This window comes from Macrobrachium rosenbergii, chromosome 9 (assembly GCF_040412425.1).
Source record: "Macrobrachium rosenbergii isolate ZJJX-2024 chromosome 9, ASM4041242v1, whole genome shotgun sequence".
NCBI classification, from domain to species: Eukaryota; Metazoa; Arthropoda; class Malacostraca; order Decapoda; family Palaemonidae; genus Macrobrachium; species Macrobrachium rosenbergii.
The window spans coordinates 22,965,624-22,981,701 of NC_089749.1; the positions used below are offsets into that span (position 1 = coordinate 22,965,624).

Consider the following 16,078-nt stretch of genomic DNA (forward strand, 5'->3'; position numbering starts at 1 on the left):
TATATATATATATATTATATCTATATATATTTTTTTTGTGTGTATGAGGGATTTGTAAGGTTATATTTGATTGACGAGGGCCTTCTTTTCCCAGGTGCTTCCACAGTACGTGCCTTTAGCAGAGAACATCAGTTTATCAAGGAATCTGAGAGACGTGTAGACGAAAACCAGATCAGTTACTTCCCCAACGTGATAGCGAACAGGTAAGGGACCTCTCAAGTAGATTTCTTACAAATAACAAATTGACAAAGGTTAATTGTAACAAATAAACCCCAAGTGAATTCTCCAGCCAACAAATAAATACTGACATACAAAATCATCAGTTCAAGTCAGGGCACCGAGCACGACTGAGAAATGTAATGTTTGTGTCACTGCAAAGTCAGACTGTTTAGAAAGTGCTCAGGATCAGAAGTCTCTAGATGACATTAGGCGGAGAGCCAGAAGAGGTTCTGGTTTGTGAAGAGAGCTACTTTGGATTCGAGACGAGTTATACTCATAATTTGCGTTAAACACCATAAGGATTAATGCTGTTGGGTGCGCAGTAGCAGCAGCAGTGTCTTCTTCTTCTTCTCAGCTAGATCCCTAATCAGGGTCATCCGTACGGGCTTCTATGCCATCAGTGCACCTCACATCGGTGCACTGTAGGCACTACTAAAGTGTTCTTCGCAGCGTCCAAACGGCTTATTTGCAGCCATTCATTCTATTACTGTACACTCCGTTCGTGTTATCTTTCTTCCATCTTGGGAGTCCACCCTCTCTCAACAATTGATTCAAAGTGCAACTGCAAATTAAATATCCTGGATTTGTCCTTTCAAATCTACCTACTCTCAATTTCCTTTCCAGCACTGAATGACCTCATAGGTCCCAGTGCCTGGCCTTTGGCCTAAACTCGATATTCCATCCCTAATCAGGGTCACTGTCTTCACTGAGTAGTGGAAGTGCAGTTGAGTCCATAATCTTATACCTCGCTTCGTTCATTTCCAGGTGGCTGTCCATTCGCCTGGAGTTTATTGGTAACATCCTGACGTTCTTCGCCGCTCTGTTTGCCGTCATGAGCCGGGGTGACATAAGCAGCGGGTTGGTCGGGTTCTCTGTCAGCTATGCTCTGTCTGTAAGTGTCTCGAAGTCTTTCTTGTGCTCATTTTATGGCACATCCAAGCTGCAGTCAAATACTTTAAAAAACCCAAGTAAGTAGCTCATAGCATACCTACCACAAACGGGTTGAAAACAAGTCAACGACTCTTAGTGGACAACGAACGTTTGGCTAAAGCTGAATAATCACAAGAAGCACTGGTTAGCACTACCAATAAGTCGTTGACTTGTATTCAGCTTGTTTGTGATTTGTGTGCGATAAGTTGCCGATGTGTTCAAGACATGCTTCACTGCGGTGTGGCCACACTTCAAGCTGTCCTTGGGTTTTCATACCCCCATAGAGAAATTCTGTACATCAAACATGTCTTTTGTTATATAACTAAATAAGAATTCTATAAGTTTACTTGCCTTTGTATACCTCTAGAGGAATTCTATAAGATTTACTGCCTTAATTATATAGATTATACTTACCTTCATGTATATCATCTAAAAGAATTCTATACGCAATCGGTAATTACTCTTGGCCTTAAGTTCCAGTAGGGCCAGTCTTTCTCTAGAAAAAGTCTTAATGACTGACTTGTAGACGAATGCATGAAGATTGTGTGTATCCATTCACCTATTTCGTAATCCTCAAGGTAACTCAAATCCTGACGTGGCTCGTGCGAATGACGTCAGACGTGGAAACGAACATCGTGGCTGTGGAACGTATCAAAGAATACACAGAGACTCCGCAAGAGGCTGCCTGGGACATACCGGGCAACAAGCCACCTACGGTAAGAATGCGATTATTTAAGATCACCTGAGTTTTCATACGGTTTAACGAGTGGTTCTTTCCCTGCTCTTCCTTTCTGATTGCTTTATAAATAAAAACGTCATCTCCTACATAAAAAGAAAGGCTCAGACGTTTGACCTGGCATTGCTAATAAAGGAAAAATCACGGACAATTGTATCTGTCAAAGAAAATGATACTGGCTTTGGGGTAAATGCTGAAACAACGCAAGGCAAAGGTTACCTCAAGTTATCTTTCATCCAAGTCTGCCAACAAGATCTCACATAATATAGGGATGGACTTCAGTGAAATTTCGAAAAGGGTAGCCAAAGAAAAGTGGGTTAAATTTGATGCTTTTCATAGGGGGGGAGTGATGGCGGAAGTCGGGGTGTGTTTTGGGTCGGGATAGGGTTTGAAATTTGGATGCGGTATGTCCATCTCTGAGCTTTTCTGTCATATTGAAGGAAGCTTTCCAGAATTCCATGTTAAGTTTGGTTGGGTGAGAGCCCCCTTTTCTCTCTCTCTCTCTCTCTCTCTCTCTCTCTCTCTCTCTCAAAACAATAATCCATTTTCATAAGATATAATGCGTAGGAACTCTCTCTCTCTCTCTCTCTCTCTCTCTCTCTCTCTCTCTCTTTCAAAACAATAATCCATTTTCATAAGATATAATGCGTAGGAACTCTCTCTCTCTCTCTCTCTCTCTCTCTCTCTCAAAACAATAATCCATTTCCATAAGATATAATGCGTGGGAACTCGCTCTCTCTCTCTCTCTCTCTCTCTCTCTCTCTCTCTCTCTCTCTCTCTCTCTCTCTCTCTCTGTAGATAATGCTTGAGCAAAGTGACGAAAAACTGATTGTTGTTGTGAAGTCTTATAAATTCCTTTGCTTTCAGAGCTGGCGATGCTATCTGTGGTGAAATAAAACTACTGAGGCTGGGGGCTGCGAATTTTGGTCGTTAAAGACATTAATTGTAACACATCATGGAGGATGCCAATTGCACCCATCTTGGATTCTTATATATATATATATATATATATATATATATATATATATATATATATATATATATATATATATATGTATATATAATATATAATCTCATATATATATATATATATATATATATATATATATATATATATATATATATATATATAATATATATATATATAATATGCTGGTCGCTTTTTACCAGATACGTGCGCAATTTTAATAATCACAATGCCCTCTTGACTTCTCGATTTCTTCGCATTTTGGAAACGCTTGTCACCGCAAAACCTAGATCCAAATGAAGAAAGAAATGAATATATATAGATGATAGCTAGATAGATGGATAGATAATGTATGTGTGTACATGCACACCATGAGCAAAAATGATAAAGAATAAATTGCAAACAATAAAAATCTCTAAGCATCCTTTCCCTAATCTCACAGGTAGGAATAGTGGGCCGTACAGGTGCCGGAAAGTCCTCGCTCACTCTGGCACTGTTCCGTATCATCGAACCGGCCGGTGGCACCATATCCATAGACGGCGTCGATATAGCCAAAATCGGCCTCCACGATTTGCGAGGCGGACTGACGATCATTCCACAGGTAAGACTTCAAAGATATTGAATAGTAAACTGTGATTAACACGTCATTATCATTCTGTCATTTAAAGTTAAGTATAATCTTAGTCTAACCAGACCACTGAGCTGATTAACAGCTCTCGTAGGGCTGGCCCGAACGTTAGATTTATTTTACGTGGCTAAGAACCAATTGGTTACCTAGCAACGGGACCGACAGCTTATTGTGGAATCCGAACCACATTATAGCGAGAAATGAAGTTCTGTCACCAGAAATAAATTTCTCTATTTCTTCATTGGCCGGTCGGAGAATCGAACGCTGAGCCAGCAGAGTACTAGCCGAGAACGGTACCCACTCGTCCAGTGAGGAACTTCTGTCATTTAAAACATGTCCTGTATAACAGTTAAATGTTTTCTTTGATGTACTTATTTCCTACAGTATTTGGGATAGTGCCTTTAGTGCACTTCACGTGGTGTACTGTAGGTGCACTGCACTACAGACTGTTTGTAGCGTCCCTTTGTCCCCCAGCTGCACCTATTTAGCCTTTTACATTGTATCCACTCCTCTTCCTTCGTTCAGTCTTGCTGTCCAACCACTCCAGCCACTGGCGGATCCAGAAAAATTTCATGGGGTGCCCACCAATTTTCATATTATACATACATACATACATACATATATATGTGTATATATGTATATGTATATATTCATATGTATGTATAGGTATATATATAATAGATTTTTTTATTTTTTCCGTTTTTATATTTCTCATTTATGCTATTATTATCTAAATCTTCAACATTATTATTTTGTCATTATTTTTCGTGGGGGTCCACGTGCCCAGGTCCCCCCACTCCCCGGATCCGCTAGTGACTCCAACTCTTCTTATCATTCTTGGGCACTGAAGCGCCCCATTGCTGGGCTTCATAGCCAAATTTTCATAAAAAAATTAGGACATTATTATTATTATTAATTATTATTATTATTATTATTATTATTATTATTATTATTATTATTATTATTATTATTATTCAGAAGATGAACTCTAGTTATACGAAACAGGCCTATCGTGGCCATTGACTTGAAATTCAAGCTTCCAAAGAATATGGCGTTCATTTGAAAGAAATTTGCCTTGTTAAGAATAATGATAGTAATATGTTCTGTTAAGAAAATGGCAGCATCAGTGGAATTGATTTTATGCCAGACCTTAGTAGATAACAGCCTTGAAGAAAAGAATAGTATAAAGAATTGAAAAGATCTTGTATGAAATCAGTTCCACTGATGCTGCCACTCTCTTCAACAGAACATGCTGAAAAGAGGGTCTACTCCCTTCAAATAATAATAATAATAATAATAATAATAATAATAGTAATAATAATAATAATAATTCTTAAAAATCTCATAATTGCATGAGTCGCTAAAACGGTGAAGAAATCCACAATGGCGAAAATGTAAATATAAGCATTAAGCTACAAATGTCCTTTAACATCCAGTTTGCTTTGCCTCGGAAATAATATATTTTCATATATGTTACCCGAAGGGAAATTTTTAGTTGATAATAAGTATGTCGTCTCATGGGCTCGAACCACGGAAGACAAGAACTCAGGACTACAGTGACGCCTTAAACCACGCAGCCATCAAGTAAGGTTTAAGGAGTCACTGTAGTCCTGAGTTCTTGTCTTCCGTGGTTAGAGCCCACGAGACGACGAACTTATCAACTAAAATATTTCCCTTCGGGTAACATATATGAAAATATATTGTTTCCGAGGCAGGGCGAATTGGATATTAAAGGACATTTGTAGCTTAATGGTTGTACTGTACATGAATCACAGTGATGTGATAAAATTCATTCAAATATAAATACATATTCCTAATATATATTTACATTCACACCACTCTGGATTTCTTCACCAATAATAATAATAATAATAATAATAATAATAATAATAATAATAATAATAATAATATGTAATTCCTTTCCTTTCAATCCTCACAGGACTGAGTTCTCTTCAGCGGTTCTCTGCGCATGAATCTGGACCCGTTCAACAGTTACGGCGACGACCAGGTGTGGTCGGCGCTTGAGCATTCACACCTGAAGGAGTTCGTCTCCGGATTGGCCAGTCAACTGCAGTTCGAAGTGGCTGAGGGAGGGGACAACCTCAGGTAAGTTCTGACGTCAGGTCGTAGCTCATTTTGCCTTTTAAATGTCCGATTATAACCACAGAATGTTTTGGTGAATGTTTACTCAGTATGATCAATGTTGCCCTTCGAAAACTACGAAAGAATATTTTAGCTGAGTATTTACTCTATGATCGACATTATACTTCGAAAATTACGGAAGAATATTTTAGCTGAGTATTTACTCAGTATGATCAATATGACCTTTCGAAAATTACGAAAGAATATTTTAGCTGAGTATTTACTCAATGTGATCGATATTGCCCCTCAAAAATTGCGAAAGAATATTTTGGCTGAATGTTTACTAAGTATGATCAATATTACACTTCGAAAGTTATCGAAGAATATTTTGGCTGAATATTTACTATGTATGATCAATATTATACTTCGAAAGTTATGGAAGAATATTTAGGCTGAATATTTACAAAGTATGATCAATATTGCACTTCGAAAATTACGGAAGAATATTTAGGCTGAATATTTACAAAGTATGATCAATATTACACTTCGAAAATTACGAAAGGAATATTTAGGCTGAATATTTACAAAGTATGATCACTATTACGCTTCGAAAATTACGGATGAATATTTAGGCTGAATATTTACAAAGTATGATCAAAGTTACACTTCGAAAATTACGAAAGAATATTTTGGCTGAATGTTTACAAAGTATGATCAATATTATACTTCGAAAATTACGGAAGAATATTTTGGCTGAATGTTTACAAAGTATGATCAATATTATACTTCGAAAATTACGGAAGAATATTTTGGCTGAATGTTTACCAAGTATGATCAATATTATACTTCGAAAATTACTACAAAGTATGATCAATATTATACTTCGAAAATTACGGAAGAATATTTAAGCAGAATATTTACTAAGTATGATCAGTATTATACTTCGAAAATTACGGAAGAATATTTTGGCTGAGTGTTTACTAAGTTTTACTAAGATTATCCTCCACATTTCCCTAAGCATAAGGGTCAGTGGGATGATGCTAAAGAAGACAATAAGTAGCAGTCTTTTTTAACTAACTCCCTATAATGTGAAGCTGCCTTTTCCTGCTCATTTTTCCTAGTGACATTAAATAACTTTTCTTTTTTTAAGAGGCAGGCTTATTGCTTCCTTTATATCATAATGTTTCCTTCCTCCTCTTTCGTTGATTTTCTCTGGGCCTGGACTGGAAACGGGTAATATGCTGCCTACTCTATTGACTTTAGCTCTTAAAGAAATATATAACGCCTCTGTTGACCTGAGCAGTGAGTAATGTCCTTGGTGGCTAGCCGGCTGTGATGGTCACTTCCATAGAATTCGCAGGAGAATACTCTGAAGCTGAGCCCTCCAAGGGGAAAGAGGTGTTTTGAATAAAATCGATATACTATCAAGTAGCTTTCTCCTGTACTTAACATTTCTCTGTCTTTCCAGCGTCGGCCAGAGACAGCTCGTGTGCCTGGCCAGGGCTCTTCTTCGCAAAACCCGCATTTTGATCCTGGACGAAGCCACAGCCGCCGTCGATCTGGAAACGGACGCGCTCATTCAGGAGACTATCCGTAGGGAGTTCGCCGAGTGTACCGTACTTACTATCGCTCATAGATTGAATACCATCATGGATTCCACAAGGTAGGTAGCTGGGACCTTTCTGTTTTTCAATTTAGACTGTGCTGACTTCAGGAAAGTGCTTGTACAGGCATAAGGCCGACTTATTCTAACGAGAGCTTTTTGTTGAGCATCAACTCCAGCTCAAGATGATGCTTCTTCAAATTTATGATTTACACTCGTTTCCTTAACAAACCCAAGTAGTGAATTAGATACCTGATAGTTAGTAGACTACGATAATTTGCAGCCAGGATGAAGGGCATAAGGCTAGCAAACTCATCCTCAAAGAATAGCTTTGAATCGGAAGACTAGCATCATCTGGAGTCTCCCACCATAAAGGATAGCTGAAAATTGCCTTCTTCTTCTTCTCAGCTTAATCTCTAGCCTTGGCCGCTGCTTATAATAAACCTTTGTCAGGTGTATCTGTCTTGTGTCTTCCCACCGTCTGTTACTTTGTCATTCCTTATCGAATGCAACTTTCCCTCTTCTCATAGACCCTGCTCTCCTACGTGTCCCTAGCACTACCATTCCTATGATCTCTCCAGCAACGTGTTGCACATCATTTCCCCTTCTCACCAGGTGCCCAGACCATCTCGGTTTTAAGTCCTGGGCTTTGATACTACAATGACCTTTGCTGATCCCCTGATTTCTTCAATTCTTATCCTTTCTCTCCTCGTCACTCTACTCATCCATCTGAGCATCTTCTATCGCAACGGCCACCATAGGCGCATGGCCTACAATCCAAAAAAAAAAAAAGAAAAAAAAAATTGAAAATTTTCACTAAATTTGAAAGAAAATATTGCTCTATTCATTAAACTCAAGGCAGTCAGTCTGCTTCTTACCCTAGAATACGATGATCTCATACTACAGTTCATCTTAATATTGCACAAAAATGGCAACAAACTTTGCTCTCTTGCCTTGTTAGCTACTATATTTCATTTTACTCTCTCTCTCTCTCTCTCTCTCTCTCTCTCTCTCTCTCTCTCTCTCTCTCTCTCTCTCTCTCTCTCTCTCGTCAGTAATTTATTTAGTGGGGAGGTTAAAATTGCATTTTGTCATGTTTATTGCTTTGTGTGTTCAGAATTATGTAGTATCCAAGTGGATGGCCATTATTAACAAATACTTTCCTCTCATTTCTCAGAGTACTCGTCCTCGACAAAGGAAAAATAAAAGAATTCGATACCCCAGGTTCTCTTTTGAAAGATCCCAGCACCATCTTCTACGGCATGGCCAAGGATGCAGGTTTAGTTTAAGAGAATGTACAGTACAGTTCAGTACGAATTTTGTATGACTTTAGATTTGTAGGTTAACTGCATCTTCACTGTGTGAAGATTTATCCTATCGTAATTTGTCAAGGTAGTTGTTAGTTTCTGTGTTTTGAGCGCGAGGTTTTCATATGCCAAAGTTGTCATGACTGGCTCGGGCGGGAATCACTGGCCGAAGTTGGCGAGTGAGAAGTGAATGAGCCTAGTGAAACACCTCAGTTCTCCTCCGACACAGACAGTACGTTGTCATTCCACTAATTTTTTTTTAAATAAAACAGTATCAGTTTTTTAGAGTATCGATGTATTGTTCTTTTGTTAAAGGAGTATTTATATGTTGTTTTTGTTTTGTAAATTATTTTGTGCATTCCGGTACGGAGAGCAGTAGGCCAACGTGCCGAAGATGAATGTGAATCACTTTTAGCCTCAATGGCCTCTTCATCTTCTTGAAATCCCAGTCACACCTTTTTGGATATGCTTACCAGTGAACGCTTAGAACACATACACACACACACACCCATCTATGCATTATATATAATTATATATATATATATATATATATATATATATATATATATATATATATATATATATATATATATATATATATATATATATATATATACAGTGGTGTGTGTTCTAACTCACTGGTAAGTATAGGCTATCCATGTTTGAAGACCCATGTTTGAAGGTGGCTGTGAAGAATTTATTACACAATGTACCCTAATTTTCTTTTCAAAATGTTCAAATTCTAATTAGTGATAACAGAAAGGCACTAGTGTGAAGTCCATATGCCCAATGGGTCACAGATTCTTGTTCGCAGTACGACCCATTACGGCAGATACAAATCAGTTTAATGTAACAAATTAACTGACAGTAACGTGTAGCTCAGTGACGTTGTACATGCACTGTAAGAAATCGGCGTTAGTATTGTATGAGTGCTGTACGGTACCTTGACTTTGTGTTGAAAGTTTGAAACACGTCTTTGTAGTTTGTGCCTACGCAGCAGCCTGCGTGTGTACGTATATGCGTACACACTACTACTGCTGACTGAGTCTGCTCAGAGGTCTCTGGTCTCGTAGTAGTACGTGTTATTGTACCCATACTCTTTCCGGATTTCTTGCATGGGTTTTTTGTAATAAAAACAAAATAACATGAAACTGATGGTATATTTATCGTCTTTTATATAAATTTAAATAATTTTGAAATAAAGGTGAATTGTCGATATTTTTTTAATTAACCTCCTCCAGTTATTTAGCTTTATATTTTTTAAAAGAAAAATGCTCAAGACTTTTTTATACAACACTAGAAGAAGGAATGTTATTGAAGAACCCTGGGAAAGTGCTTCACAGATTTCCACAGAGTAAATAAAAAAAAGTAAAAAGTATGACTGCTGACAAGCCGTTGATGTTCACACGAGCAAGTTTTCTGAGTGTCAGCATTTTACGCTAAACTTGGCAGCGATTAGCCTCAACTTGTATTTTAAATACAAGCAAAACTGAAGTCATGTGTTCGTTAAGGTACTGTATTACAATCACCATCAGTGGCTTGCAGTCGCCCTCGTAGAGAGAGAAACGATACACAGATTAGCGTAAAACTTTGCCAATAGACTCAAAATAACAAAAGGTTTTCGTGTGATACGACCTGACCTAGTAGGCTTCTATGAATCACCATATCCTTTATTCACCTCACACAAGAGATTCAGTATATTAAAAAAAATATATTTAGATAACTTTTGATGAAAGGAATAAATGAGGTTGTTACAGCTGACTGGAGTTAATACATTTATTTGTACATATGTATATATATATATATATATATATATATATATATATATATATATATATATATATATATATATATATATATATATATATATATGTTGTGATATTTACTTAAAAGGCGAGGATCAAGGTTCGATACCGTGGTTAGTTTTGCAAAATTTCGTTGTGACTTGTTATCTAAGCAGCAAATTTATGCAACTGATAGTTAGTTGACTGTTGCAACCATAGTGGAGGGAAAGAGCATCGGGCCAGCACTCTCTTCACAGAATATAAAAACTGAAGGGAAGTACCTCATGAGCTATCTCCTATATATATATATATATATATATATATATATATATATATATATATATATATATATACATATATATGCTATATATATCTATAGATGTATATTTATTATATATATGTGTGTGCATGTTTGTTTGTGTATGATTGTGTGTGTGTGTGTGTAATTCTAGTAACCACAATGCCTTCTTCCCGATACATATATATATACGGAAGAAAGTGCGCCCACCATATATATATAGCCTATATATATATATATATATATATATATATATATATATATATATATATATACTATATATATATATGTATATTTATATAACATATATATATAGTATATGTATATATATGTATATATACATGATGGCACCCTTCTTTTCATTATAAAGGGTAGCCCAAGGTGTGTATGTGTGTATGTATGTGCGTCAGATAAGGGAGGGGATAGAAGAGTGTGGTGCTGCAAAGTCATGTTCCAAAATTCTGAAACTGCTGCATTTTACAAGGACAAGTAGACCAGATCAGACCTGAGTTTTCGATATAAGAGAGAGAGAGAGAGAGAGAGAGAGAGAGAGAGAGAGAGAGAGAGAGAGAGAGAGAGAGAGAGATTAAAAACAAAACTAGACTAATTTTAAGGATTTTTTTTAAGGGGAACGACGCGAATACGTTTATTGTAACTTCATTAGCTGACAGCTTCAAAATCCTTCTGGCTTTATTTTTTGCTCAAAGAAAACTGATACTACAATAAAACAATGTTTATTAATTTCCAATAGTTTTATTATCCTTTTGTATGTCTGATATTATTGAAACATTTATTCTGAATCACGTGAGTCTTTGAAATGCATCACAGATAAACGACAAAATCTCGTACGAATCAGGTATGAAATAGACACTAATCGTCAAAGGACACTATTATTAATTCACATACACCCCACACGTAGGTTGGATTTTGATAATGTGTTTGTTTGCTTGGTGTTTGTTAGTCATCAGTCACTTTATCATGGTTTAATTTCAAATGAGATAAAGGAAAAGATAAGTAGACGCTGAGCAGCACACACCCACATACACACACGCAAAATACCGGAACGATAATGCTTTAATTTCGACAAAAAAGGGCTAGGTACACCACATCAAAAATCACTGATACCAGATCGATACATTTTGTTAAAAGTATGCATTGTATATAATTAAAGACACGGCGAAATTCTTATAATCAACCAAATATATCATTCGGAAACCAGAAACATTAGTAATAAATACATGATTAACTTCGAAGAAGAAGAAGAAGAAGAAGAAGAAGTTTCCAGGGGGAACGGCACTACAAACATCATCATCATCATCGGCGAGACGGCCACCGCAGCGACATCTATACCGCGGAGTTATTCAGCGCTCGTTGGTGCCAACAAAACAACACTCAGTCGCTTATAGAGGGCGAAAGCGAACGAAGTGCATAGGACGTGGTGCATATTTCCCAGTTCAGTGTCAGGCTGCAAGATGTCGACGCCGACGAAGAAGAGCGAGGAGGTGGCCCTGCCCGAAGGCATTGTCATGGAAGGACCCGAACCCGAGGACGAGGAGGAGGTCTGCGTCGTGTGCTTCAGGCCCGTCGAGATCTACAGCATCGGCGAGTGCGACCATCCTGTGTGCTACGAGTGTTCGACCAGGATGAGAGTCCTGTGCGGAAGGACCGAGTGTCCCATATGCAGGAAAGAAATGTCCAAGGTATATTTGTGGGTGTCCTGCCGCAGGGCGAGACGTCCTGCCGGGGTTGGGGGGGGGCCGCGGGCGGGGGTACGGTGATGCCTCGAGCAGCCGTTGCCAGGCTTGTGTTGGACTTAGGTCAGCTTAGTAACGGCTTGTCATACGTAATCGTTATCAGTTGGTCCTTAAGCTTAGGGGCGGTAGTGCCTTCAGGTAGAATCAGGTTGACAGGTGGACCTCGCCCTTCCTGAGCTTACTGTTAGGCCTAGTTTATGCGGACGTAGGCCTATTGTTGTGGGACTGTTAGTCTAGCTGAGGCAACATTCCTTAAATTCACCACTGCTATTATTATTCCCGTATAGTTAACACCAGCCCATAAACTCATCTTTTCAATCAGTAATCATTCAGAGAACAGTAATTTTTACACTTATCCTGTAATTTTTTTCTTTTTAGGGTAAAACTGAAGACTAGTTCAGTAACTATCAATTTATGTGCAATGTGGTCATCATGTTTAGGCCTAATACCCAGCCCAATAGATATGAATGTAACGACATGAACAAATGACAGTAAATTTCATAAACCCAAGCGGGCAGTTAATATTATGGTTACCAACTGGCAGGAGCCAGGCGGCAGTAGTAGTCTTCAATTTTACCATTCTTGTTTTGATATAGCTTATAGGCTATTCTCTTCACTGAATAATCATATGGAGAATAGCCTGCTTTAGGCCTATCCTACATCTTTGAACTTGTGTAGGAGGTTAGGCTATGTCCAAAGCAGATTCCAAGTCAGGAAATGGGTAGTTTAGGCCTAAAACTCTAAAGGGGGTGTATATGTTTTCATCAAGTAATAAGGTAGGACTGGGCAATTTCATTGAACACTGTGGCTGCATTGCCAGATCATTTTGTCTAAAAAAATCTGAACATTTCCCTTAAAAAAAATCTGTAGATATGAAATAACAGGTTTTAAAAAATCTGCAGGATCTCCAGTTCCTTCCTAAACACTAGGATTCATGCTTAGTATGGACAAATTAAAGGACATCCAATCAATACCAATAGTTTTATAATTTGAACACACCCGAAATAATACAAGGTATTTCCCAAGGAACCATACAAAACAAAACAGGTCACATGTTATTTCTCGTGACTACAGACTAGGAAAGTTTAAGAGGGTGTCACATAATCATCTCCAGCTTAAGTAAAGATTTCCCACAAGACATTATAATTCATACATATCTTGGCTGTCATAACTTCAGCTTCTAGACTGCCTTGCTCCTTGTTGTAAATTGTTTGTTACAGTAAAAACGAAACATGATTTATTTCTTGTCTTTTGTTTTGTATAAAGCAAACCTGCAAGTGTTTCAGATGATAACCTTTTTCTTAGTTTTCATTTGATTTAAAAAAAAAAAATTGTTTCTACTGCAGCATTTGATTGAGGTTTCAAATGATTACTTTTGCAACAATTTTTTAGGCTATGTACTTTAAATTTGCAAATAATTTATTTCATATCTTAGTTATCATTTTCACTACAAAACATCCAATTTGTAACTAGAATATTCAAGAGTACAAATGTTTCTACGAAATCATTATAAATTACAGTTAGGCAAAGCCTAGACCAGAGATATATGAAGGATTAGTAAGGAAAAAATTAGTAGGTGCTACTTTGGCTTATCTACGCATCACCTCCTAGTTGCTAGTGCTAAACTTGGTGGAATCTCAATAGGACACCATGTTTAGTACTAGCAATATAGAAATGGGTGTATATAATACTTTGAGAGACTAGTACTAAACACGGCGTCCCATTGAGCTTCCTCCATGTTTAGTACTAGCACCTTGGAGTTGGTGCATAGATAACAAGCCAAAGTAGCACCAGTGAGTCTGTGGTCTCTTTCATTATAATATTCGCCAAACTTTCAGTTCTCTGTTTGTCAGGAAAAAGATAAACACTTGAAGTAATAATAGTGATCTGTGATCTTTGGTCTTGAAGGCATGAAATTGCATTTATGTTTATGTCTTCTAGCAATATTCCAAAGTAATAGATTAATAATGGTGCAGTCTGTCATGACAGTATGCTTATATTTTCACAGACTTTTTAGGCTCTAGGATTTTTATGGACTTGCACTTTTATAACTGCACCATACTACATGGTGCAGCACGCTATAATACAGGAATATTACAGGTTTGTTATCCGTTCTAACTAAGAAATTGTGTAAAATTGTATCAACAATGTATATTATTTTAATCCTTACAGCACGATCATGATTAGTCAGATTGCCTGCTATGCCTCCTGGGATGTCAGTTGCCCTCCTAAAATATTTGTTTAACTCTGGAGTGTTGTAAACCTAAAAGCAAACTACTTTGAATTGCCACAGTTTTCAACCGTTGTTTTTTTTTTTATATTTTACAAAATTGCAGGTCACTAGAGGAATTAGAGATGAGACTGCTAAAACTCTGTAGATTTCACTTATTTTAAAGGAAAAATCCTAAAATCTCAGAATTGCTAAAAAATCTGTAGATTTCAGATTAATCACTAGACTTGGCAGCACTGCACTGTAGCCATAGCCTAGGTCTTACGGCAGATAACCTAAGATCCAATATTGTGCTTAGTATCCTAGGTGTTAAGTCCACCCAGTTAATTATCAAGTGGGTGTTGGCATGTTCTTACTGTCTGGATATTCTCCTTAATAGGACTGTAGTAGAGTATGGTAGAACTGGAAATTTTCATGATTGTAGCTTGTTCTTTGTAAGAAATAAGATGAAAATAACTTTTCAAGATAATGATACTAGAATGTAATGTAGTGTGTGGAATATTTGTTCCAACATTTGGTTCTGTTTGGTGGGTAAATTTGATTTTATAATATGCATAGATAAGAAATATTGAAATTACAAAATATACAGATTTTACAGTGATCTTCCATTCAGGATGAAGATATTTCAGTATGGGTTATGACACAAGTGTAATTCCTTGGAAGATCATAAACATTGTGGGTGTGATTTTATAATATTAACAGATAAGAAATATTGAAATAGGAAAATATACAAATATTACGCCTCTGCCACCCCTGAACAGTCCAACTGCTAGTGAAAATAATGCTATGCATACTGTGTGTGTAAGGACTGTAGTTACTCACAGCCCTGCACAAGGGAGACATTTCTGGGTTGAGATTTAACCTGCCAGTCAGTCAAGAATGGCCTCCCCCAAAGGAGTAAGTCTTCTACATGAAAGACGATGGTTTATGTTCTGGTAGGAACCAGTCACAAATTTTTAAAGTACTGTTATTGTAAACCATTACCTTTTATGTAGGAGAGTCCTTCAGCACGTGCTGAAGGGTACTTTTAATTAAAAGGCCGTGGTTTGTATACCTAGGTAAAATAATTGTGTGAAAATCTATGACATTGATGACTGTGAGGTATTTTATTAGTAAAGGGAACTAACTATGTTGACAGTTTTAAGTATTCCCGTCTGTACTTGAAGAGCAGTAGAACAGAATGACATGGTCATGTTCATATGGCTACGAAGAATATTAGATGTGCATGCAGATTTTTATTATGGAAGGCACAAAGAGATGAGGTAGTTGCCTTTGTCCATGTGACATCACCCAAGAGATTATTTATATAGTAATAGTGAAAACTACTTCCAAGTGTGTGGCCTGGTGTTTGCCAATATGATATTGTAAAAGACAAAACAATTTAGTCTTAAAACAGCTCAATGAAATATAAGGCTTACTTAAACTTGTACTTAGGAAAAAATGTTTTGTAGTTCCATTCAGTTTATGGGTGTAACTAGGAGTGCATAATGGCAAAATATCTTTCCTTTTTTTGAGTGTTGTCAGAAAACTAAAAATTGAC

The 16,078-nt window shown here is 37.1% G+C and overlaps 2 protein-coding genes across 2 annotated transcripts in view; both read left to right on the top strand.

Annotated features, from left to right (window-relative positions):
• LOC136841911 (multidrug resistance-associated protein 1-like) overlaps window positions 1–8,470 on the top strand; it is a 49,478-nt gene extending 41,008 nt beyond the window's left edge. The window contains 7 exon segments of the mRNA XM_067109332.1: window positions 79–203; window positions 985–1,111; window positions 1,728–1,883; window positions 3,295–3,453; window positions 5,420–5,586; window positions 7,031–7,225; window positions 8,343–8,470. Coding sequence (XP_066965433.1) covers window positions 79–203; window positions 985–1,111; window positions 1,728–1,883; window positions 3,295–3,453; window positions 5,420–5,586; window positions 7,031–7,225; window positions 8,343–8,454 — 1,041 coding nt within the window. The 3' untranslated portion in view covers window positions 8,455–8,470.
• Window positions 8,471–11,467: 2,997 nt separating this feature from the next.
• LOC136841599 (E3 ubiquitin-protein ligase ZNF598) overlaps window positions 11,468–16,078 on the top strand; it is a 31,561-nt gene continuing 26,950 nt past the window's right edge. Inside the window, exon 1 of the mRNA XM_067108671.1 lies at window positions 11,468–12,254. Coding sequence (XP_066964772.1) covers window positions 12,027–12,254 — 228 coding nt within the window. The 5' untranslated portion in view covers window positions 11,468–12,026. The remainder of the gene's footprint in view (window positions 12,255–16,078) is intronic.